The 22500-nt window shown below is 35.5% G+C and overlaps 2 protein-coding genes across 2 annotated transcripts in view; one reads left to right on the top strand and one right to left on the bottom strand.

Moving 5' to 3' along the window:
* The window catches only part of LOC125027101 (heat shock 70 kDa protein 4-like), a 29684-nt gene extending 27584 nt beyond the window's left edge, over positions 1-2100 (bottom strand). The window contains exon 1 of the mRNA XM_047615917.1: positions 1845-2100. Within this exon, the coding sequence (XP_047471873.1) occupies positions 1845-1951 (107 nt within the window). The 5' untranslated portion in view covers positions 1952-2100. The remainder of the gene's footprint in view (positions 1-1844) is intronic.
* A 5307-nt stretch (positions 2101-7407) lies between these two features.
* LOC125027416 (serine/threonine-protein kinase PLK4-like) lies at positions 7408-19201 on the top strand. Its single transcript, XM_047616492.1, has 13 exons — positions 7408-7540; positions 9996-10091; positions 10338-10548; positions 10888-11086; positions 11470-11623; positions 11826-12157; positions 12316-13615; positions 13801-13943; positions 14045-14160; positions 15762-15895; positions 16140-16358; positions 16554-16727; positions 17123-19201. Exons 1-13 carry the CDS (start codon positions 7505-7507, stop codon positions 17363-17365), a joined length of 3357 nt encoding a protein of 1118 aa, XP_047472448.1. The 5' UTR covers positions 7408-7504; the 3' UTR covers positions 17366-19201.
* Positions 19202-22500: the final 3299 nt, after the last annotated feature.

Raw genomic sequence — 22500 nt, 5'->3', positions numbered from 1 at the left:
ACTTCCCAATAACAGTTTATTAAATTATTTCATAGCAACATTGTAAGTATTGCAAGATGTAATGAAGTCTTTTCTTCAACATCTATTCCAAACAATCATTCCAACAATGATACACCTAACTGATAAAGCCTGTGTAATCCAACAATACATTGCACGTCGTCTATCAAGACATGGTATCCATGTTAAGGAGGAAAGTTACAAAATACAAAAAAAAGGGGGGGTGCCATGATACTTCCCTTCTTTACTATAAATCAAATAATCACCTACGTAATGTCTATGCCATGAATGAAAAAGTCCTTTGAAATTTACTACTTATCAATTTCCTGCAGGTTACCTTATACAATGGGTAAATTTAAAACCAAATGAAAGAAGAAAAAAAAAATATAAATTATATATCCCATATTCCATATGAAGATCACAAAACAAACTGATTTGTGGTAGATTGTCTAAAATTGCAACTCATTTGATTACCAATGATGCTCTTACCTTTACAAACCCCCCCATAGCTTTAATGAACTGAAGCAAACTATAGTGCCCATATTAGCCCTGAGAGCTGGGGAGGGCATGAAGTACCAGGAAAATTATACCAAAGGCCAGTTTCGAAACTGTGCCAATAACAACAAATCATGCTTAAATCACACAAACTAAATATCCTATGATATCCTATACAATTTCTAGGAAGCTGCATCTCCCTTCAAAGATCTTGTAAACATGAACCAATATTTACCCTTAGGAACTGCAAACATTATGTGGTCAAAGTATACAAAAGGAAAATACCGAAATGGGAGAAATGACAATCTTCGGGGGGGTCTGTGTTCACACATTCACGCCGGGGGCTTAAAGAGGCTGATGGGTGCAGTCCTGTTGTGATCTTTTACCCATTATGTGAAATTACCAAAGCTATCAAGAACCGAATTCATCAATAAACACCAATACGACTCATACAGCTTACTTAGTCCAGAAAACATTCCTACAAAAGTTTGCTTTGTGAGGAACCGCACAAAACGCTCCAAGCCCTGTCTTCTTTCACTGATAAGTTATGCAGGAAATACAGATCAAAGTCAACTCTTAGCCTTATGCCTGATTACCTTACCAAGACCATAACAAACTCAACAATCAACTCCTAGACCTACTACCACCTTTGCAAAGGGGGTGAAATTTACACCTTTATGACTGGAAATGTCTACTCTGCTAATTAGTCTACAAATCAATCACCCATGCAACATCAAACAACAAGGCAAAGGCAAAAAAGTGCTTGTCAGGTCCTGGATTCTGAGAGAGGGAGAACTTACGAGAATCAATAACCCTCCACATGAAACCCTATTTTATTTCGTGCTTTCCCTCCTTTCCCCCGTCTTTCTTCCATTCCCCTCTTAAAGCCCGTCTTCCCCATTCCCATTAAGACCGAACTCAATCAATTCCTCGATGATTTCACGCTTTCCTTTCAATCCATCGCGGTAAAAAGGCGAGACTTCTAGAAGAAAATCATATGGCCAACCTTTGCTTCTTGTACTTCCAAATTTAGCTTTCCCCGAGAGAATTGCGGGAAAATACACAACCCAAGTGCACGAGAGGGAAACCCAGTCATGTCATAGGCCGGACGTGACATGCGAATGACGGCGGGCACAGGGAGGGCACCATGTGGCATTGGTTATTACGTAATGCCTCAGGACCTGACACGGGATGGCATGGCGGAGATAAAAGGAGAAAAAAAATACACGCAATCGCCCTAATCCCGCTCTCTTGTGGTGAATATACACCACGCGAGCACTTTATTTCGCACATAAAACTTACATATACTACCGAACTACAGCCTGGACTCAACCGAGGGAGAAAATACTCACGGTGTGGAGCGTAAACTATAGTCATTCGTGATGGTCTCGATGCCGCCCTGTCTCGCTACGGCAATATAACACCCGTCGTTCCCGAAATCGATTCCAATCACCGACATTGTTGCTTAGTAAGAGTGTAAATCACCAGTCAGAAGTCTCAGTGGCTGCTTTTACCACTTCTTCCGCCGAGGTGGGAGTGAAGGAGACCGCGTTGGACGAGTCTCAATAACTATCCCGTGCCACTGCCAATGACACACTGACGAAAATTCTAGAGCACGAGGCCGGTTAGGCTCACACGCTAGCTCTCCCCTCTAGTCTATACCTTTTTACAATTCCTGTGACATCTTTCTATTCTATAATTTATCTAAGTCTATTCTAGCTTTATTATTTCTATTTTTTGATCCGGAGATAAAATGCAATGTGGGTTTTGTTAGGCTCACGCGCTAGCTCTCACCCCTTTACAATATTTTTTTTTTGAATTCTTGCTCGTTTTTTTTTACATTTGGAATTTATCTCTCGGCTTGAAGATTTCTCTTTTATGCAATAATGGCATTTCACATGGATATATATTCATTCTCTATATGAAGGTGGAGGTATGAGACGATAAAGCGAATCGATATTGGTCTATGCTACGCGAACTCTCCCGAACTCACCTAGATTAATTCAGAATCATCTGGAAGGAAACATTTCTCTCTCATCTACCGTATACGCAAGAGGAGAGAAAGATGAGATAAGGGAAATATTACATGTACCGGTACAACATTTGATAAAATTCCACTTTAAAAGTTTATATATTAATCTATACCTAGACTCGGACAAACAAAAAGGAAAAGTTTGATATAGTAATAAAAGCAAACGTCTGAACATGACTGCTATTTTTACCATGTAACATTGATCACGCATTAACAGCAATTAAAAAATAATAATCTTAATAAATTTAAAACTGCGTGCATTGCAAGTGGTATTACGTTACTGGTCTATTGATACCACAATACCGGTAACAAATCTTTGTTTTTTTTTCCCGAGCACGTGGTAAACATTGTTCCTTACAATTGTAATATTACCTTTGCGTCTTATGAGAAGGCTGACGTCATCTCGTGGACTTGCAGGATCTTGGTTTTGCAGACTCATGCCTCCCAAAACCAGACAAAATAACAGGAGAGATTATAATAATTACAACTACTTGTAACAAAGATGATAGTAATTAAAATTATGATATTTATATAATTACCGTCATTATCATTATAAATATATGTTATCGCCGTTACTACTGGTACTACTAACACTATTACTATTAATAATAATCATCATTATCATTATGATCATGATTACTATTATGACAATTATCATCATCTTTATTACTATTATCATTTTAATTATGCCATTGCTACCATTATCTTTTTTTTTATAATAATCAGATTTATGATCATAATTACGATAAAGAATACAAACAAACACATACAAAAAACGCCAGAGGAAATAATGAGCGAGCAGTTCCCTGAATACACGAGAGAGAGAAAAAATAAACACACAGTCGAATATTGACAATGCACAACGCCACATTACGCCACAATGTAATAGCACCGTCTCAGTTTAATGTCAGGGCAAAGTCAGCTGGGCCATAACAATATCATGTTGGTTTTCACACTGTAGTATATCATGGTGGGTATTTCCTCTTGGTGATATCTGTGTATGCTGGGATATTTCGTATTAATGGTGGCCGGTCAAAAGGTGATTATCATATATTCAATGGCCGCTGGCTTGATTTCTATATTTCTCATTGGATAATTTTGTATAATACTCATATCTCAATACATTTTGTGGTGTTTTAGTCAACACTATCAACATTCTCAACATTATGAATACCACTCCTATAACATCACAGCAGTCACTATCACCCCCGCAGTTTTACCATAACCCTGATCACCATAATTCCTTCTACTCAATTATCACAATACTCACCACCATCATCAGTTACTACTTAACCACTACAGTCCTCACCATCACCACCAACTAACCAATCACCACAGTCCTCACCATCATCACAACCAAGCATGCGTTCCCCCGAGCTCATCCTCCTCTCCGCTGCCACCATATGTCACCATAAAAACTATTGCAAGAAGGAGGAGACTGACCGCCAGTTCCGGCTCGTGAAGGCGTGTTTTCGTTTATAAAACGGAAGCTATTGTGTTTCTCTTCTCTTCCGTGTCACGTTCTGCCTTTCCTCATGGTATCTGTCCGACAGAAGTGGGTATATATGTAAATATTTATATGTGTGTGTGTGTGTGTGTGTGTGTGTGTGTGTGTGTGTGTGTGTGTGTGTGTGTGTGGATGTATGTATGTTTATATACATCCATACATGTATGCATGGATGAATGCCTTCATACATACAAACACACACACATATACACATATACAAATATATAAATACATGTTTATATACTCGTATAGCACATACATATACATCATATGCAAAGAAAGAGCGAGAAAGGGGGGGGAGGGAGGGGAAGATACATACGAACATACATACAACTGACTTCTTGCAGAGTATAGACACAGTATATACTGCCGCAAGAACGAATGCATTGATCCACGGAGACACACAAATGAATCAATAAGTCACATAAGCATATTCCTACGCGTTGGTGGCATCGCTCAATGGCCCCACACGAAACTAATCTGCACTCTAGCGCGTCCGTCCAGAAGGCCGCGAATGGCATGCGATTGGCGGACCATCTTCGACTTCCAAATGAGGCGAAGGGATTACGGTTCATGGAGAGTCATCCTCGGTCGCTGATGGCCCGCGACGCCCCCTCGCTCGCAGTTTAACCCTTTTTTTTTTTTTTTTTTGAGGCTGAAATGAAGGCGAGGTTATTTTTCTGGAGAAAGGTCATGGGAAATGTATCACGAGGAGTTTGTGTAACAGGATGTATTGGTTTAAAGGACACAGGCAGAGTTCGAAAGTACGGGCGGTACTTTTGGACTTAGATTGCCCTTTACATATAAGATTGTATACCAAAAAGTGCCGCTTTTAGTTATAAATATCAAAACGGCGCCAAACTGCTTCTGGCAGTTCTGAACGCAATAATGATGCCAAAACGTGAATACTTCAAAATTGTCACAACAATTATACGTCGGCTTAAAGAGCGTTACGTTAATCATCGGAATACACCTATCTCATTCACGTAATAGTACTGTGTAATCCTTATCGCTTCACAAGTGCAGATAAAAGATATCTCAGACCCTTTTATCCCTGTATCTTACTCGGTACACATAAATGTCCCCTACCTCACACTGTCACACTCATCGCTCACCCAAGACACGTGTCAATGAACACCCTCTGTGGCTATAACAAGGATCAATTTAAATGAATATTAAGAGAGGGCTTACTGAAAGAGAAAGGAAGAAGTGAAGAAAGCCTTAATTCAGAGGCCATCACCCTCACCTCTCCTCCTCAGACATGTCTACGGGGTCAGGGATCAACAGCTGGGTTTTTTGTCATGTACACACATCATGCAGTATTCCCCTTCGTATGTAATTGCTTAGATTAAGAATGAATGAGATGGTTTTCTTACACATACCGATGTATATATAAAAAAAAAATAGTGTCATGCGAGTTATTTTTGCCAATGGTGTCACGTGTCAAATAAGGTCAAGTAGGATGGTGTCGTAAGGGTAGGACAGGGGTCTCATGTACCATCTGTTATTAAATATGAATGTTAATCATTGATACAAGTTTATATTCTTGTGTGTGTGTGTGTGTGTGTGTGTGTGTGTGTGTGTGTAAGATCACACAGTCTCAAACACTACGAACTAGCAACTGAGTATTGTTAAAATACGCTATGTATACAATTTAGAAGCAATACAAATAGACCAAGTTTCTAGCCAAAGCTGGCCTTCCTTGCGTCCAATTCAGCAAAAGAAATCAACAAAGAATTATTTTAAAGCTCAAGAACAGAGGTAATAGCTAAGAGAGGGGGGGGGGGCTATACAGAACTCTCTCCCACCTCGAAAACTTATGTATTTAAAGGCCCTTCTGCAAACACGGAAAAAATTCGACTTCATATTTATTTTTCTTTTGGTAATGTAATATCCATTAATCTAGAAAGTGGAATGTCTAATATACAGCTTGAAACATTCCTATAAATAAGGGGAAAAAAAACTCAAATTATCGTTGTTTAATGTCTTTCACCTTCTACCATCATCCACTTGTTCACTTTCTACTTTCTCTGTCGTTTTATCAAATTTCCTCTTCCTGTTTTTCTCGTCTTGAAATGTTTGTTTGTTTGTTTGTTTGTTTTTGTCCGCTGCGGTCGTCAACTTTAAGTATTGTACAGTTTCCCTCTATTTATAACTTTATTTTTTTTTAAACGAATCTCACAAAATCAGCTTTTCCTTCTTCCCCTGTTTCATAATCCAATCTTTGTTCGTTTATCAATCTCTCCTTGTCTTTATCTCTGTTCATTCTTTTCACTTTATTTCCGGCAAAGAATAGGTTTATATGCGAAAAGGCACAGTTGCTGAACATTATATTTTTTTTCAACTCAATAGCACAGACACACTCGTGCGTGAACACAAATGTGCGTGTTGAACAAGAGAGAAAAGATCAATGAACAAATAATACCGCCAGAGAGAAAGCAAGGAAAGCACGGAAATCTCATTCATACACACACACACACACACACACACACACACACACGATGATGGTGGTGATGATAAATACATACATATATATACCAATATATTTGTGTGCGTGTATAGGTTACGAGTTTGTCTGTTTGTTTTAATGTGTGTGTGTGTGTGTGTGTGTGAGTGTGTGTGTGTGTGTGTGTGTGTGTGTGTGTGTGTGTGTGTGTGTGTGTGTGTGTGTGTGTGTGTGTGTGTGTGTGTGTGTGTGTGTGTGTGTGTGTGCGTGTGTTTTACCCTGTATATTTACAATAGAAAATACATCAACACCTATCGTACCGTCACCAGAAAATTTAACTCCGAATATTAAAGAAAATGTAATTAAACAGTAAAATTACGAGTTTATCATCCATACATGCGTATCATGAGGCCCAAAATCCTGCAAATGTGGGTGTCAATACAGGTTGCTTTTATAGGTTACCTCGCCCACCACCCATTTAACTCCCTCCCACTCGCAGAAAACTATAGTTATATTAAGAAATGACGAATGACGTTGCATACTCTCAAATCAAAAAATGAATTTAAAAGTCCACGATATTATTTTCCACAAACTATCGTAGTGTAGACTCTCTGGTGAAACGAGTCTACAAGACACCTACCATTGATCAGTTACCTCGCCTGTGATTGGCCGAAATCACCAGCACACTCGCGCAGCCAGCCAATGGGAACAGAAACATTTAAAAACGGATAGTATTTTGGCGATCTCAAATAAATAGGAAAATCGCCCGAATCCATGAAAATAGGAATATCTTAAATTTAGTAATGATTTTATTGACCTAAATAACCAGAAAACTCACATTGAGCAATAAGAGGAAAAGCATTTAAATTCACCCAATATTCTGATTGGCTGAGCGCTCCGGCCCTCGACCAATCACGAGCTCGCATTCATCGCTGGTGGGAAATACGAAAAGATAAACATGGCGAGAGGAAATGTGTAATTTAGAGAAAATCGAAATTAACGATTACCATGCAACAGGTGAACAAAAATGAACAAAAAGAACGAGATTGGAGGCACCATACAGGTAATACGACATTTCAGGTTTTTGTTCTAGCAGAGGAAAGGAGTAATAGAGACGAAATAAAGAAAATGAATGGAATAGTAAAAGAACTCCGTATCGATGGCTTTTGGGATGGTTTTGTTCCCTTTAATTTACGAGATCTTTAAATTGGGAACAACTTGTTGCTCACCTCAACGGTAATGCCTTTGACTAAATTATGTTGATTAGGACCATATAGTGACTAAATAAGGAGAAGTATGATATTGATCATTACGCATAATTTTGCAAATTTAGGAGATGGTTGAGTTTATTTTTTTTATGACGAAAACACGAACTGAGTATTGATTTTACGTAAACAATATTTTATCAAATCAATATGAGTAGATTTTGTGAATGTAAGTCCCACTCCATGCGACATTATGATATATTTTATTCAGTCTTACCCAAGTAGCATTGTTTTTGTTAAATATGCAGAAGAGTCTTACAGTGTGTTCAGAATTGTTTCTTTTTCTCACAATTTGCTGTGCTTTGTCTAAACTTCTGGAAACTTTCTGTCATAAATGACAGAAGACTTACAATTAAAGTCCTACTTGGTAGTGGCATAGAGTACAGTCATTGCGGTCTCTGTATTAGTTGTACATAATTAGACATAGTTAACTACGGGTTGAGGCTTCGGACAATATGTAGCCTGTACTTCCAGCTCTTGATTCATAATTACACTACATTGCTAACTTTGAGAGGCTGGAAGGGTAGAAGTGTAATTATATTAAGTTCAATATCCAATAATTCACCCGACTTCTATCCAATCTCTGCTTGGTGTTGATAGAGTTTGCCTTCACCACTTTTGGGTGCAGAGCATTCCACACAGGAACCGCATGAAAGAGAAAAGGATTTTGATGAATTTCAAGTCTAGAATATTTCTGGAAAAGCTTGTAGTTGTGTCCCCTTGTTATTGTATCTTCACTTCTCTGAAACATATCATGGCCTAGTTCCTCATAATAGTAACCTTTGATAATTTTAAACGTTTTTATCAAATCTCCTCTTGCCCTTCGATAAGCAAGAGTTGGCAATTCCAACTCTGTCAGCTGCGGTTTGTATGATAGGTTTCGCAGCCCAGGTGCCATCTTTGTAGCCTTGCACTGAACATTTTACAAGGCCCTTTGTCTTCCATTTTCAAGGGTGACCATACTTGGTTACAAAATTTAGATGATTTTCTGTTGAATGTTTTGAACAATTATTATCCCTACCAGTGAATTTGCCTTGTTTACTTTTTCAGAAATGTGATTTGAGAAATTTAGCTTCTTGTGTATGATTATGCCCTTTTATTGTTACTGTGTTCAAGCTCTTGTCATATGAGGTTGCTGTTTCCAATCCACAAATAGTGACATTTATCAGGGTGTAATGTTAGTAGGCATCTGCTAGTCCACATGTCCATCTTGTCAAGATCCATTTGTAGGCTTCTGCAATCAGCTTCCTTTTTAATCCTCTTGAAGACCATGTTGTCATCTGCGAAAAAGTACCCAAATGTGCAATCTGGCAAAGACCAACAAGCATCTACCAAGTATATTCTGGCAGGATAGAGCTTAGACTGGTTCCATAGTTGATGATAAATTCTTGCCAAAATAAAACTGTGCATGGTTATCTGTGCTTATAACCATTGACACTGCACTAATCATGGGAATTAAAGGAAGATTCAAAATAGCCATCTAAACATCTGCTTTACTTTCTTAAGGAGATATAATGTCTAACTGTAATTAATAAGCAGTGGGTTTTTCACTTTTACAATATACTTACATGTCCACCACTTACATGCCTCATCTTGTGCATCTGCCACAGCCTTCATATTTTAGGAATATTGAGGATTTAGCCCACCAATAGTGATTAATTGTCGGGTACAGAACAGTGCAAGTGCCTGCCTTGCCATTATATATATATATATATATATATATATATATATTTATATTTATATATATATATATATATATATATATATATGTATATATATATATTTGGTAGAGCTTTGTTGTCCTTTGCCAAAGCACTGAAAGCTTGGAGGCTGTTGTGAATTCTTGACACTCATCACAGATCTGAAGTGGTGTATGTGAATTTAGATAGAACACAGTTGTCTTGAGTCCAACCCATTGGTGGAGCATTATTGAGGAATCCTTATGGTCTGCAAGTAGTCATTGGTCTGGCAAAGAACAGTAAACCTTCACCATACATTCTGGCAAGGTAGTTAGACTAGTTAAATATTTGACGATAAATTGCCAGGCAGATCTACAAGCTATCTCTTTCCAGAATGTACATGGTAGAGGTTTATTAACCTTTGCACATGTATGTGTATAGACTCTTTACAAGAACAGTATATAATAATTTATGACTTTATATATATATATATATATATATATATATATATATATATATATATATATATATATATATATCTTGTGCTTATGCTGAAATGTTTTTCTTTTCACAGGAGTATGATATAGGAGAGCAGTTAGGAAGAGGTGGCTTTGCCACAGTGTACAGAGCACGATGCAGAAACACAGGAAGGGATGTGGCTATTAAAAAGGTTCAGTAGCACAAATTAATTTTTATTTGTCAGAAAAATAAATCAAATATATATTTCCATGCTGTTCTTTTCCTTAGTTCTATTTTTTGTGTTTTCCTCATTTTTGTCTCTTATTTTTCATTTCATATTGCTTCACTTCTCTCTTTGTTCACTAATATTTTACTCTCTCATGATTACTCCAATTACAGAGAAACATTGAGAGAGAAAAACAAACAACATCTTTTGAAAATCATGTTTCCATTCCAGATCAACAAGAGTGAAATAGCAGCTGGAGGACTCATAAATCGCGTCCGACAGGAGGTGACGATCCATTCAAAGCTGAATCATCCTGCAATACTAAAGCTATATGCATTCTTTGAGGACCAGAGCTTTGTTTATCTTGTGCTAGAACTGTGCTCAAGAGGCGAGGTTCAGAAGCATATCAAAAGTCTAAGAAGAGTTTTAAATGAAGATGAAGGTGATTATGATTTCTTGTCCCAATCTTATGTTTGGTTGTTGAAAGTATTGGGTTATTTTTTTTACATAAAGTGAACTTGTGATCATATAGAACTTTAGAACTGTTATTTAAGCTATGATGAATACCGGTAATATTCCATATAAACATTTGCTAATGTGTGCAGCAATAATATTTTGTATTTGTCTTAAGTGAACTTGGATATGGCATTGAATCTGGCCATAATAGTCTGTTATTTCTTCATCAAATGATATATTGACATTATAGATTTTCATAGATCTACAATTATCTGCTTTCTTCTTGCACTCCTACATGTAATTATGATTTTTTTCCCCTCACCAGCTCGTGAATATCTCAGTCAGGTGGTGGCAGGGATGCTGTACCTTCATTCCCAGTCTATCATGCACAGAGATCTTACATTATCAAATCTTTTACTTGACAATAATGGTAAGGTTAAAATTGCTGATTTTGGACTTGCGACTCAGTTGCGCCGCCCAGATGACCGACACATGACAATGTGTGGAACACCCAACTACATAAGGTATTTTAATTACTATATTAATGAATTACTGTTATCATACTAGTATTGTAACTGTAATTGTTATCAATATATATACACTTTTAGATTATATTTGTTACTATTATGATGATTATAATTGTTTGATTTTTATTTACGCTTCATATTGACCAAAAGAAAGCATAACAGCAATTTAGGGACAATTGGATAAAAATTTAATGTTGTAAATAAAGTTAATTGTTAGAAAGTCCATAATGAAAAAAAAGGGAAGTATATAGTTTACATTTACTTTTTCAAATAAAAGGATGTTCTAGGTATGATGGTACTCATTGATATACAAAAAGCCTGTTAACTATTATTAATTCATGAACATCTTCAGACTTTAAACTACAGCTTTCTCCCAACAGTCCTGAAGTAGCCACCCGCAGCTCCCATGGTCTTGAATCTGATGTGTGGAGCCTAGGGTGTATGCTGTTTATAATGCTTGTGGGACATCCACCCTTTGACGGGGAGGGAGTGAAGGAATCAATATTCACGCGTGTGGTGATTGGTGATTACAAGGTATCTAGGAGAGGAATGTTCCATGGATTTTCTGGATATATATTTTTCTTCTTCTCCTTCATTTTGTTTTTCTTCTCCTTTTTCGTCTTCATGATATGTTGTACTGTTTCACAGATTTTGTTCTTGTTTATGTGAAGAGAAAGAAGCATCTTGTTAGAATTCCAGCAATTGTATTTGATTTTAACTTTGGTAATATTTACAGATCCCAAGTTATGTGTCAGCAAATGCCCGTTCTCTTATTTCGGAGTGTCTCAAGAAGAACCCAAGAGAGAGGATCAAGCTTCTAGCTATTCCCCACCATCCCTTCATGGCAGTTGGAGGCAAAACTGACATCTCAAGAACATCAGACAGTGGGCTGTACACCATGACTACTGTGGCCACCACACAGCACACAAGACCCCCTTTGACCACCATATCTGAGAGTGATTTGTCAGATACAGAGTCAAGTGGGTCAGAGAACAGACAAGGAGGGCAACCTCATAGGATGCCTTACCTCAGACACCCTCCATCTCCTCCAATTCGAATGAAGTCCAAGTAAGTTTAATGTTTATGCATATTGTTTTGTTAATGGATTTCAAGAAATTGTTATATATCATGGATCATGAAATGCCATGATATTGTGGACCATGCATGGATTTGTAAGGTATGCAGTATGTATATCTATTTTTTATTTTGATTTTTCTTCTTTTCAGCCCAAAAGACCTACTTCCACCAAATGCTGGGGTGATAGATACCCTGAAAAGAAAATTCACCCCATTACCTTCACTCCAAAGAGGAGATTTCAGTCATTCTAATATGCCAATGCCTCCTCTGATTAGACGAGAACGAGATGTTTCAGAGGAGAGGCAGAAGCACCAACTGATGTATAGCCAGAAGCAGTCATCTCATAGTGATGATAAATCTGACTCCTCTCAATATTCCTCCTCACACATGAGTGATGAAGCTTATCATTACCATTCAGGTGAAAAGAGAAGCAGCAGGGCCAGGGATCACAGTGCAAGCAGAAGTCAAAACTATCATTCTGCAGGTAGAAGTCCAAGCAGGAGGGAGAGGTCCCGTGAGCACTATGGTAATGCCCACAGAGAAGTATCAGATAATTACAGAATTCACAGTGACACTGATGAAGCAAAGGAGAGAGGAAGTCATCCACATAGCAGGTCGAAACAGAGAAGCTACAGCCAAGATTATCCTCAGAAGGGCAACAGGGATGCTAACCATTCAGAGGAAAGGAAAGAGCATTACCATTATGGACGGTCTTCAGAAAGACCTGAAGAAAGGCCCCATAGAGAACATTCTGGTCATAGACATAGAGAATCATCCAAAGATAGGTATAGTGAAAGAACCCGAGATGATGAATACCAAAGGAATAGATCTAGAGAGAGACATCAGCATTATCACAGTGATAAAACTAACAGGAGAAGGGATGAGGAACTGCACAAGCAGAACACTCACCCATGTTGTGAGAGTTCACAACATAGATCCTGGTGTAAGCAGAAAGGACGTAATGATTCAGAAAAGAATGTATCTAATTATGAAAGAAATAGATACACTAGTAGATGTGAAAATGACAGATGTGCCAGTGACAGAGTCCATGCTCCGAGTCAACATCAGCACACAGGACATGAACGACAAGTCAGGGCTGAGGGGTCGTCATCTCATCGCGATATGAATATCCTGGGTGACCTCGCTCCTTTTAAGAATTCAGTTCCATCTCAGAAAGATAGTGAAGATGCAAGACCAGGCCATGGTGGCACAGTGCATGAACAGCATCCCGTAACTCCAACAAAGAGGAAACCAGATTTAAACTGCCAGACTCTCAAGCAGCAAGTTTCACCTCTTTCCTCAAGAAGGCTCAAGCCTATCCGTCAGCGCACTAAGAATGCCTTTCTAAATATATTGGAGAACGGTGAAATATGTTTAGAATTCCTTCGAAATATGAAAGGACAAGAAGTTGTTGCTGATGTCTGCAGGATATCACCAGATGGAATGAGGGTAAGAGGTGTCATGATTTTCATTCATTTGTGTTTAGGCAAGAATTTTGCCAATAAGGAGATTTTTATAGGTGGTCAGACAGATAAATAAATAGATTGATAAATAGACAGATAGATAGATATAGATATTAACATGCCCACTTTTTCACTCAAGCCTTTTTTTAGTGACATTTATTCTCTTTGCAGATTGTTCTTTACCAACCAAATGGAGGTTCAGGGTCACAGCCTGGAAATGTACCTCCACCATTGCCGACTGAAGGAGCAGATTCCATTTATGGCTATGAAAATCTCCCGGCTAAACATTGGAAGAAATATGTTTATGCTGCAAGGTATGTAGGCCAAATAGCAAAAAATGTTTCTTGCTGTCATTAGGTTTAATTGTCTTTGCATGGGTGAATGCATTATCTTTAACAGAAATTTTACTTTACAGATTTGTGAAGGTAGTGAAGGCAAAGACTCCTAAGATTACCTACTACAGTGAACAGGCCAAATGTTTGTTGATGGAGAACTCGCCTGATCCTGACTGTGAAGCTGTCTTCTATCATGGTATGTATTTGCATGTTTTCCAGACTCCACTACTCATTAATCAGCTTTTATGTGTAATTAAATTATAGTTTTATATGTCATTATAATGAAAAACTTTAAAAGCCTTGTTAGAGTTAGTTTCTGAAGCATTTTTTTTGTTTCTTAAGCACACGTCTTGAAAAAAGTGGAATTTGGCACTTTGTGAAATGCAGTGCAGCACTTTGGTCTCTGACAGAGGAATGGCAATAGTAATACAAGCATTTCAGAGATGTTAATACTTTTTCTGCATATATTTTCCACTCTGGCAATGATTGTAGAGACGAGATGAAAGTAATTAGATGCTTATGTATTATGTGATAATCTAACTGGAAATCAGAATGCTGTCCATGTCTGTTAAAAACTTGTGATGTCATAGCACCAATTCTTGGTTATATTACAAATTGCAGTAGAAACAGATAGTTCCTAGTTTACATCAGGATGTAATGTGGGAGAGTCTAGAACATTCTGCGATGAAATGTGACACAAAAAAAGAAATCCAGTCTTGTGAAAGTGCTAGAAACCTGCATTGTGATTTAAATTCTGTTTTATAAACTGGATCTGCATAATATGTCTTTTAGTAATTATTTGAATTATTCAGTTCCTGCTTCTCAAGACACCTCTTTGTTTTGTTTTTTTTCCCCCATTTAAAAGTTTAGAGTTGATACTCCCCAGGTTAATTTTTTCACTGGTCAGTTTTGTGGATAATTTGTAAGCATTTATTTGTCATATTCAGTATATTGAGATAGGTGTGAATATATAAAATTATGTGTATATATATATATGTATATGTGTATGCAGATGTGCATATATATATATATACATATATATATATATATATATATATATATATATATATATACATATATATATATATATATATATATATATATATATATATATTATATATTTATTTATTTATTTATTTATTTATTTGTATATTATATATATATATATATATATATATATATATATATATATATATATTGCATATATATGTATATATATATATATATATATATATTATATATATATATATATATATTATATATATTGTATATATATATATATATATTTTTTTCTCCCCTTTTTCTTCCCCCCCCCCAAAAAAAAAAAAAAAGTATAGTATGATGCACCCTTTTCACTTTTACCACCTCTTGAAATTTAATGGCACTTCTATGGCACTGCACAATCATTGCTCCAAAGTTACCCAATAAGATGAAAGATTAATAATTTTACCCCCCCCCCCCCTTTCAAAAAGAAGAGAAGAGGATGAAGAAGAAAAGAAATATATAATTATATTGAAGGATGAAGGTGCTTGAGTGGGGCTTATCATTTTTGGGAAGTAAAGTGAGGCAACTTCTGTTTGTCTAAAAGGACTTTGCTCTTTTTTTTTTTTAAGATTAGATAAATACATACATTGAGCTATTACTTTCAAAGGATTAGCTGTGGAAGAGCAACTGAATAGAGAATGCAGGGATATCTTGAGATTCATTTCCATCAGTTCACGTATATATAATAGTATATTAGATGGGTAGCATTAACCCATTCAGTACTATGTGGCATTTACCTTTTCTTTCCAACAGGTACAAAAATCACAAAGAGTGGGAAGAATGTGACATTAACAGAAACTACTGGTGTAGTACACAATATATCACAGCCATCTGGACACCATAACTTACCAGAGCAGCTTCAACCAATTTACCTGCATTTCAAACAGGTATTTATTTATATGAATAACCTGTGGATATTGAACAGTAGAGATGCTGATTGTATAAACATGCTTGTTGGCATATGATACATATGTTTTTATATGTGGTGATATATAATTTCCTACAGAAAAGCAGAAGACATGTATATACATGTTCCTGGATGAATAATGTATTTGATGACTTTGACTTCTGTTGCTTCTGAGCTTCAAAAGGATATATCAATCTAATTTTACTCCTTTTGTCTCCTATCAGATCCATGAACACTGCCTGTATTTGGAAAGAGTTCTGTCAGAGGTTGTTGAAAAGACTGGTCTGAGTTGCTTTCCAATCATTGTAGGACGTAAACCTGCATCAGCGTCAGCAACTCCTCCAAGCAGTGCTCGTAGTTCTTCTAGCCCACGAGAAGATAAAGAAAACCTTTCACCAGTGTCTGTACAGTCGTACAAATTACCAAGAAACGTTGCAGCACAGGTAGATTAATGTCATTGTCTCATTTTATTGTTAGTGTTATTTGATTTGAAGATAGTCAGATTTATTATACTAGGCAGACATTTAGTAATAATAGAACCATAATATGCAAATGGATATATCTTCTCTTATATTTTTGATAAATATTATTTGTCTATGGTATAAAACTGACAACTTCTTTTTGTCCCCATCTAAAAGCTTGGGTCATTTGAGGGCTCTGTTGCAAGTGTTCAGGTAGGAGGAAACTCCATCCCTCGACTGCGCGCACCACTGAATCCCCACATCCCTCGAAATGACTTCAGAGGAACAATGGGCTCCTCAAAACATTCTGTCTCTCGAGTCTATGTTCACAACGTTGGTTGGGCATCACAGGTAAGTCACGAGTATTTGGAACTTATGTAAGGTATCAGCTCGTGATGATGGTGAATTTTCTGATGAGTGTACTTTATTGTATGGCATGATACAAGAATAATAATTTTTATCAGCTTTCATTTCATGCTAGTTCTGAAGTTAAAGTTTAGAAATATGTATAATTATAATATGAAAATTAATCATCTGTTCATCCTCATTCATGCCTTTTGGTTCTCTAAGTCAGACAGTACTTCAAAATAATTTTAAATTCTAATGGATTTCTATAAAAATAAGAAATATAATTTCTGTAATTTTTGGAAATAGAACTTGGTAATACTTTTTTTTAATGATAATTTTACTATATAATTTTATAGCATATAGACAGGATTAGATATAATTAAAATTCCACATTTCAGGATGAGGAGGGACAGATATCAGTGGAGTACCTTGATGGAACACAGCTGCAGGTCAGCAGCAACTCACCAAAGGTGGTCTTCACTGACACATCTGGAGTCTCAGCCACATACTCAAGCAATGATAAGTTGCCACTTTCTGTGCAGCAGAAGCTCTCTCAGATGCAGGTTGTGCTGACGTCACTTGCCAGGCCAACAGATTCCTCTGCCACTCCAAGGCTTACTAAACCTGTTGGCCTTAGATAAAAGTGAATAATTATTGTACTTCGATTGTTGCAATGGGCATTGGTCTCATTTGGAATAATGTGCTAAAAGCATTATTTTATAGATGTAATCCATTTTCATTATAGGTTAAGTACAAAGTGCTTTTCAAATGATAGGAACACAGTGACATCTCAAGTAATGCTTGATTGAGGTTTTAATGCTGGATATTTGTTGCTTATCATTTTTAACTAATTATGTGCAAAATATGTCTTCCAAAGAAAGCAATTCTTAACATTATTTTGCTGATGATGATGTCTTCCTGAATACATAATGTGAAATAATGTTTTCCATGTTTAAATTTTCTGATACCTAGTATATCTTCATAAAGGACTTCCACCTAATTTAAGAGTTGCATCCTTAAATGGAGATGCAAAACCTTTAATCTTCTTAGAATACTGAAAACCACTGTTAGTGAAATAAAGGACTGAATTTTATCTCTCTGCAGTCCATAGCGTCTTCTTAGTCTTTTCCTTCCAATATGTTTCTTAGATCCTTTGAATCATTGTTGCAGTGACACCCTAATCGAAGAATCGTAGTTTCCTAAGCAAAAACGAATGGGCTTCCAAACCGTAAAGAAAAGAAGAATTTAGAACTTGTAAAACACGAGGATGACAATAAGCATGCAAATCAAAACTAGATCATAATAGATGAATGTGATGTAACTTTATTATCCTTCATTTGTTTTTGTCTTCTCTGTCCCCTTCTTTAATCTGTTATTTCATCAGTCACATCCCTCTGCAGTTTCTTTTGATCGACAGTGCCTGTAATTAATATGGCAGCTTCCTTTGCTATTCTAGTTGTTGGACAACTTCTAGCAGAGGGATCGCCATACGACTCTTAAAATAGGACTATACCTCTTCAAGAGCTTTTCCAGAAAATGTGCGAGATGTTGAGATAAACAACACATATTAAAGAGTATGAGAGCGTTCATGAAATTAATTTGTGAAAGAAATATAAAAAAAAAAAAAAAAGATGTGATAAAATATAGCCATTTTTTAGATGTTTCACTTTCTAGAATCCTTCTAGGTAAAACAGAAAATATATAACTTAGTCATCAGTTTCCTTGAGAGTCATTTTTATAATATTTGCACCATGGAAATTATGCATAGAACTTCCAAATTAAACTTAAGGACCTTGTAAGTAATTTTGATCTGATATTTGTCTTAAGCAAAATTTAGTAGAACTGTATTTTTTGCATGGCATTTCAGCAATTTTAAGGGTTTCACACCAGATCTGTCTTGCATAGTGTTTTGTTTTGTACTATGTACAAGGGGTAATGGAGTATATATCTATATATTTTTTTATTATTTGCTAGTAAGTGTATGATTATACCTTTATCTGCAAAACATATAATAATGACTACATATAAATGAAATTTTATTTATTAAATACAGGAAAAGAGAACTATATTTAATTATCCCTGTGTCTCCTGTTTATTGGTTATTTCTGTATATAAGGAAAATGCATGTTGTCATTTTAAGTTTTGATATATATATATATATATATATATATATATATATATATATATATATATATTTTATATGTATATTCCATGAGCTATATTAAGTTGAGAGACTTCATTAAATGTATTCACTGTTTACATTTCAATATATGAAAATATTATTAAAAGCAATTTGGAGAACTAATAATTTGTTACTGGCAGATACACACACTTCTAATTCTTTCAGTAGATGGACTTCCTGCTTACCTGTAGTTTATAGAAGTATTTCCTTTTTTTTAAATGAATACCTGCTGTGTATGACGTAGATTCCTGTGAGTGTATTATGTAAAGTTGTTCAATAAAAATGCATAGTTTTTTTATGATTTTCAGTTAACATTATTGAGTATGGTACTGTAGAACTTTGATTTCTGATTAAGTTTCTTAGTTAATAGTCGCTTTTCTAACATGCTGTATGTGTTTATTCTTTATTAATATTTTTCCTATTCCCTCAACTTCTTAAAAAATCATATGAAAGAGGTTGAATAGTTTCACAAGGCAAGATGTGTAAGTATCAGTAATTTTAATGAAGGTAAAAGGTTCAAGACATTAATTACACATATTGCTTGTTATATTATTCATTCTTATTAGCATTTTAAAACATATGTCTTTGTAATCTCAATTCACTTCATATTTGCTTACTGGGATTTGTCTACTCAGTATGTTCCCACAATGTAGATCTTACTATAATAGGTTATCTAACAATATGGATTAAACTTCTGTTGTGAGAAAGAAGCTTCAATAACTCTTTTATTTTCATATCTTTAGCTTTATTTATTTATTTTTTATATTCAAAATCTTGTTTTATATATATATAGTCAAAATTTTGTGGTCACTGGCAGTCACACTTTTCTTAAAAATTGTTACTCCTGCCCAGTTATCCATTTTGCCCTTAACACAAGGGTCAGTGTATGGCATGAGTACATATCATGTCCACTGTAATTTGTTTGTTAATTGTTTACACAGGGATGGATCCACAAATATTTGTTCACCAAGGAGTCAATTGTTAGTCTACCTGTCTCACTTGAATTGTTTTCATAATTTTATTAATTTTACTGTTAATAGTATAGTTAATAAGTATATTATATTTATCATAATATCAATCATAATGATAAATGTCTTGATGTTTATAGCATTAGATTAAAATCCTGCAAATTCAAGTAATGGGAAATCAGGTGTGGTAATTAAGATCTACTAATTGACTTCTTGGTGGCTAAGCACCTATAGAGCCATCTATGTGAAAAAATATATATGTTGTGGACAGTCGATAAATCCACTGCCAGTGGTTTAATCATTGGATGCCTTTCTCATACAACTTCATTTGTTGATTTATATGGGAGCATTCCTATCTAGTTTTCTCCAGCACTGACCACTGGGATTTTAGATTTTATTAGGTTGCATGTATTTTTCAGAGCCATGGTCTAACATATTCGTTTTTCTCTGCTAGGTCTTCAGACTAAGCAATATACCGCCTGCCACACCCACACATACACACAAAATAAAATTACAGAAGTATCTCATGCAAACAGGGACTTATCTGGCTTTACCCTCCATATGTTAGACATTGAAAAGATAACCCCTATCTCCCTTACAATTTTAAATGGGCATTATATAAAAGGTGTAAGAGCTTTACTCCTGAGCTGGTTTATTAAACTTTTAGTGTCTGCATTAAAAAAAATTCATGAAAAACACTGATTTGAGCTTTGTTCCTAACAATGAATCACTTCATATAATTTGCCCAATAACAGTATTTCCCCAGTATATAGGTTCTAACTGCAAAGAGCAATATTTTTACCAAACTTGGTCATCGACCCAAACAAATAGTATCATCTAAAATCACTGTCTGTTTCTTGCTTCCTGAGAAAACATACAGTATAAGTAAATACTTTGGACATGCAAGATACCAATTAAATTTCATTTCCTACCTTATGTTCATTTTCTTTTCTCAGTGTGACCTCAGACATTCAAAATTGATTATTTAAAGGTTTTGAGGCTAGGCTGCTTGCTTGTGGTTCAGCCAAGTCTAAAAATCCTCTTCTTTAGTTTGAATTGACAGATCTCCCTTTTCTTTACCTGTATGAAGAAGATATATTATTCATATACAGCCTGATAATCTTCCAGATGTTCTGTGTATACTATTGTGCCTCTGGTGTAATATCTGATTTCAAAAGTTAATTTCATATCATTCAATATGGAATTTGATACTGACAATACTAATGTATTGCTTGATGCTTTTGTTGTCATTGTTTTTAATATTAGTAGTATTAGTAATAGTATTAATATTATTAGCATTAGTAATAGTATTAATATTAGTAGTATTAGTAACAGTATTCATATTAGTAGTGTTAGTAATAGTATTAATATTAATAGTATTAGTAATAGTATTAATATTAATAGTATTAGTAACAGTATTAATATTAGTAGTATTAGTAACTATTAATATTAGTAATATTAGTAATAGTATTAATATTATTAGTATTAGTAATAGTATTAATATTATTAGCATTAGTATTAGTATATCTTTTATCATTAGCATTAGTATTAATATATCTTTTATCATTAGCATTAGTATTAGTATATCTTTTATCATCCTCATCATTATTATTATTATTATTATTATTATTATTATTATTATTATTATTATTATTATTATTATTATTATTATTATTCATGACTCTCCCAGTCCCGGCTTTTTTCTTCTGTATACAATGTTATATACCATTCTTCTGCCCCACTTCTCACTCCTGTACACCTCTACTCCTTACACACATAATCCATTCCTACTTGTACGTTTTATGTTCTCTCATATAACCGTAATCTGTATATTAGTCATATTCACCGACAGATCTCTCATACCCATTCCATATTTCGAATTTCTAAGCATAACTTCCTCCGTTGTATTGGTTCTAAACTCAGTAATTCGCATACAGCAGTTATTTGAGTTGTCTCTACTGTGTTCCCTGGTGGTTTCAGCCATCGCTATAATGAACAATAAAGTGATCAGAGCAGATTTTCTGATGCACTCCAACACCGTTCTCAAAACCCTCAGATGTTCAACCAGTTACTATTTGATGATGTTTCTTCCTAAAATGACATCACAAAACTTATTTTTTTTTTCTAGTATTCTACCCACCTCATTGCTTGTCTCGTTACCTTGTCATACGCCCCTTCTAGATGGACAGCATGTCATAACTGTATCCACATTTCTCCTTGCATCTGCCTCATGATAAATATAGTCTCTGTAACTGACTTGCCTAACATAAACTCTAATCGACAGTCACCAGTATTAGTGATGCTCTTCATTATCAAAATTATCCCCTAATATACATTCCACGCTACAACAATCCTAGTTTTCTATGTTGTCCACGTTATAGTACACCACCTTTCGCCCTTGTGCAGTGATATTGTGAGACGATTGCGTCACGCCTCTTGACTTCTCTCATCCCACTCGATTCTCTGATACCCTCCTGTTATTCCCTTTATCCCAGTGCTTCCGGCCTTGTTCAGCATATTATTGGTGTGTCCTGATGCGCCAGACGTTTTTTTCTCTCTTTTTTTCCTTGCAAAAGGTTTTTTGTTAATTTGTTGTTCCATTGCATGTTGGACTTTCCACGTTATT

Source organism: Penaeus chinensis, chromosome 7, assembly GCF_019202785.1.
Source record: "Penaeus chinensis breed Huanghai No. 1 chromosome 7, ASM1920278v2, whole genome shotgun sequence".
In the NCBI taxonomy this organism is placed as follows: Eukaryota; Metazoa; Arthropoda; class Malacostraca; order Decapoda; family Penaeidae; genus Penaeus; species Penaeus chinensis.
Note: the sequence above shows the minus strand (reverse complement) of the source record. Positions and strands in the feature narration are given on the sequence as shown.

Excerpts from the sequence above, each read along its gene's own strand:
- LOC125027416 (XM_047616492.1), top strand. The coding sequence starts at position 7,505 with ATGAACAAAAAGAACGAGATTGGAGGCACCATACAG. Across the intron at positions 13,616-13,800 it reads TATCACCAGATGGAATGAGG|ATTGTTCTTTACCAACCAAA; the intron begins GTAAGAGGTGTC and ends TTCTCTTTGCAG. Across the intron at positions 16,728-17,122 it reads ACGTTGGTTGGGCATCACAG|GATGAGGAGGGACAGATATC; the intron begins GTAAGTCACGAG and ends TCCACATTTCAG.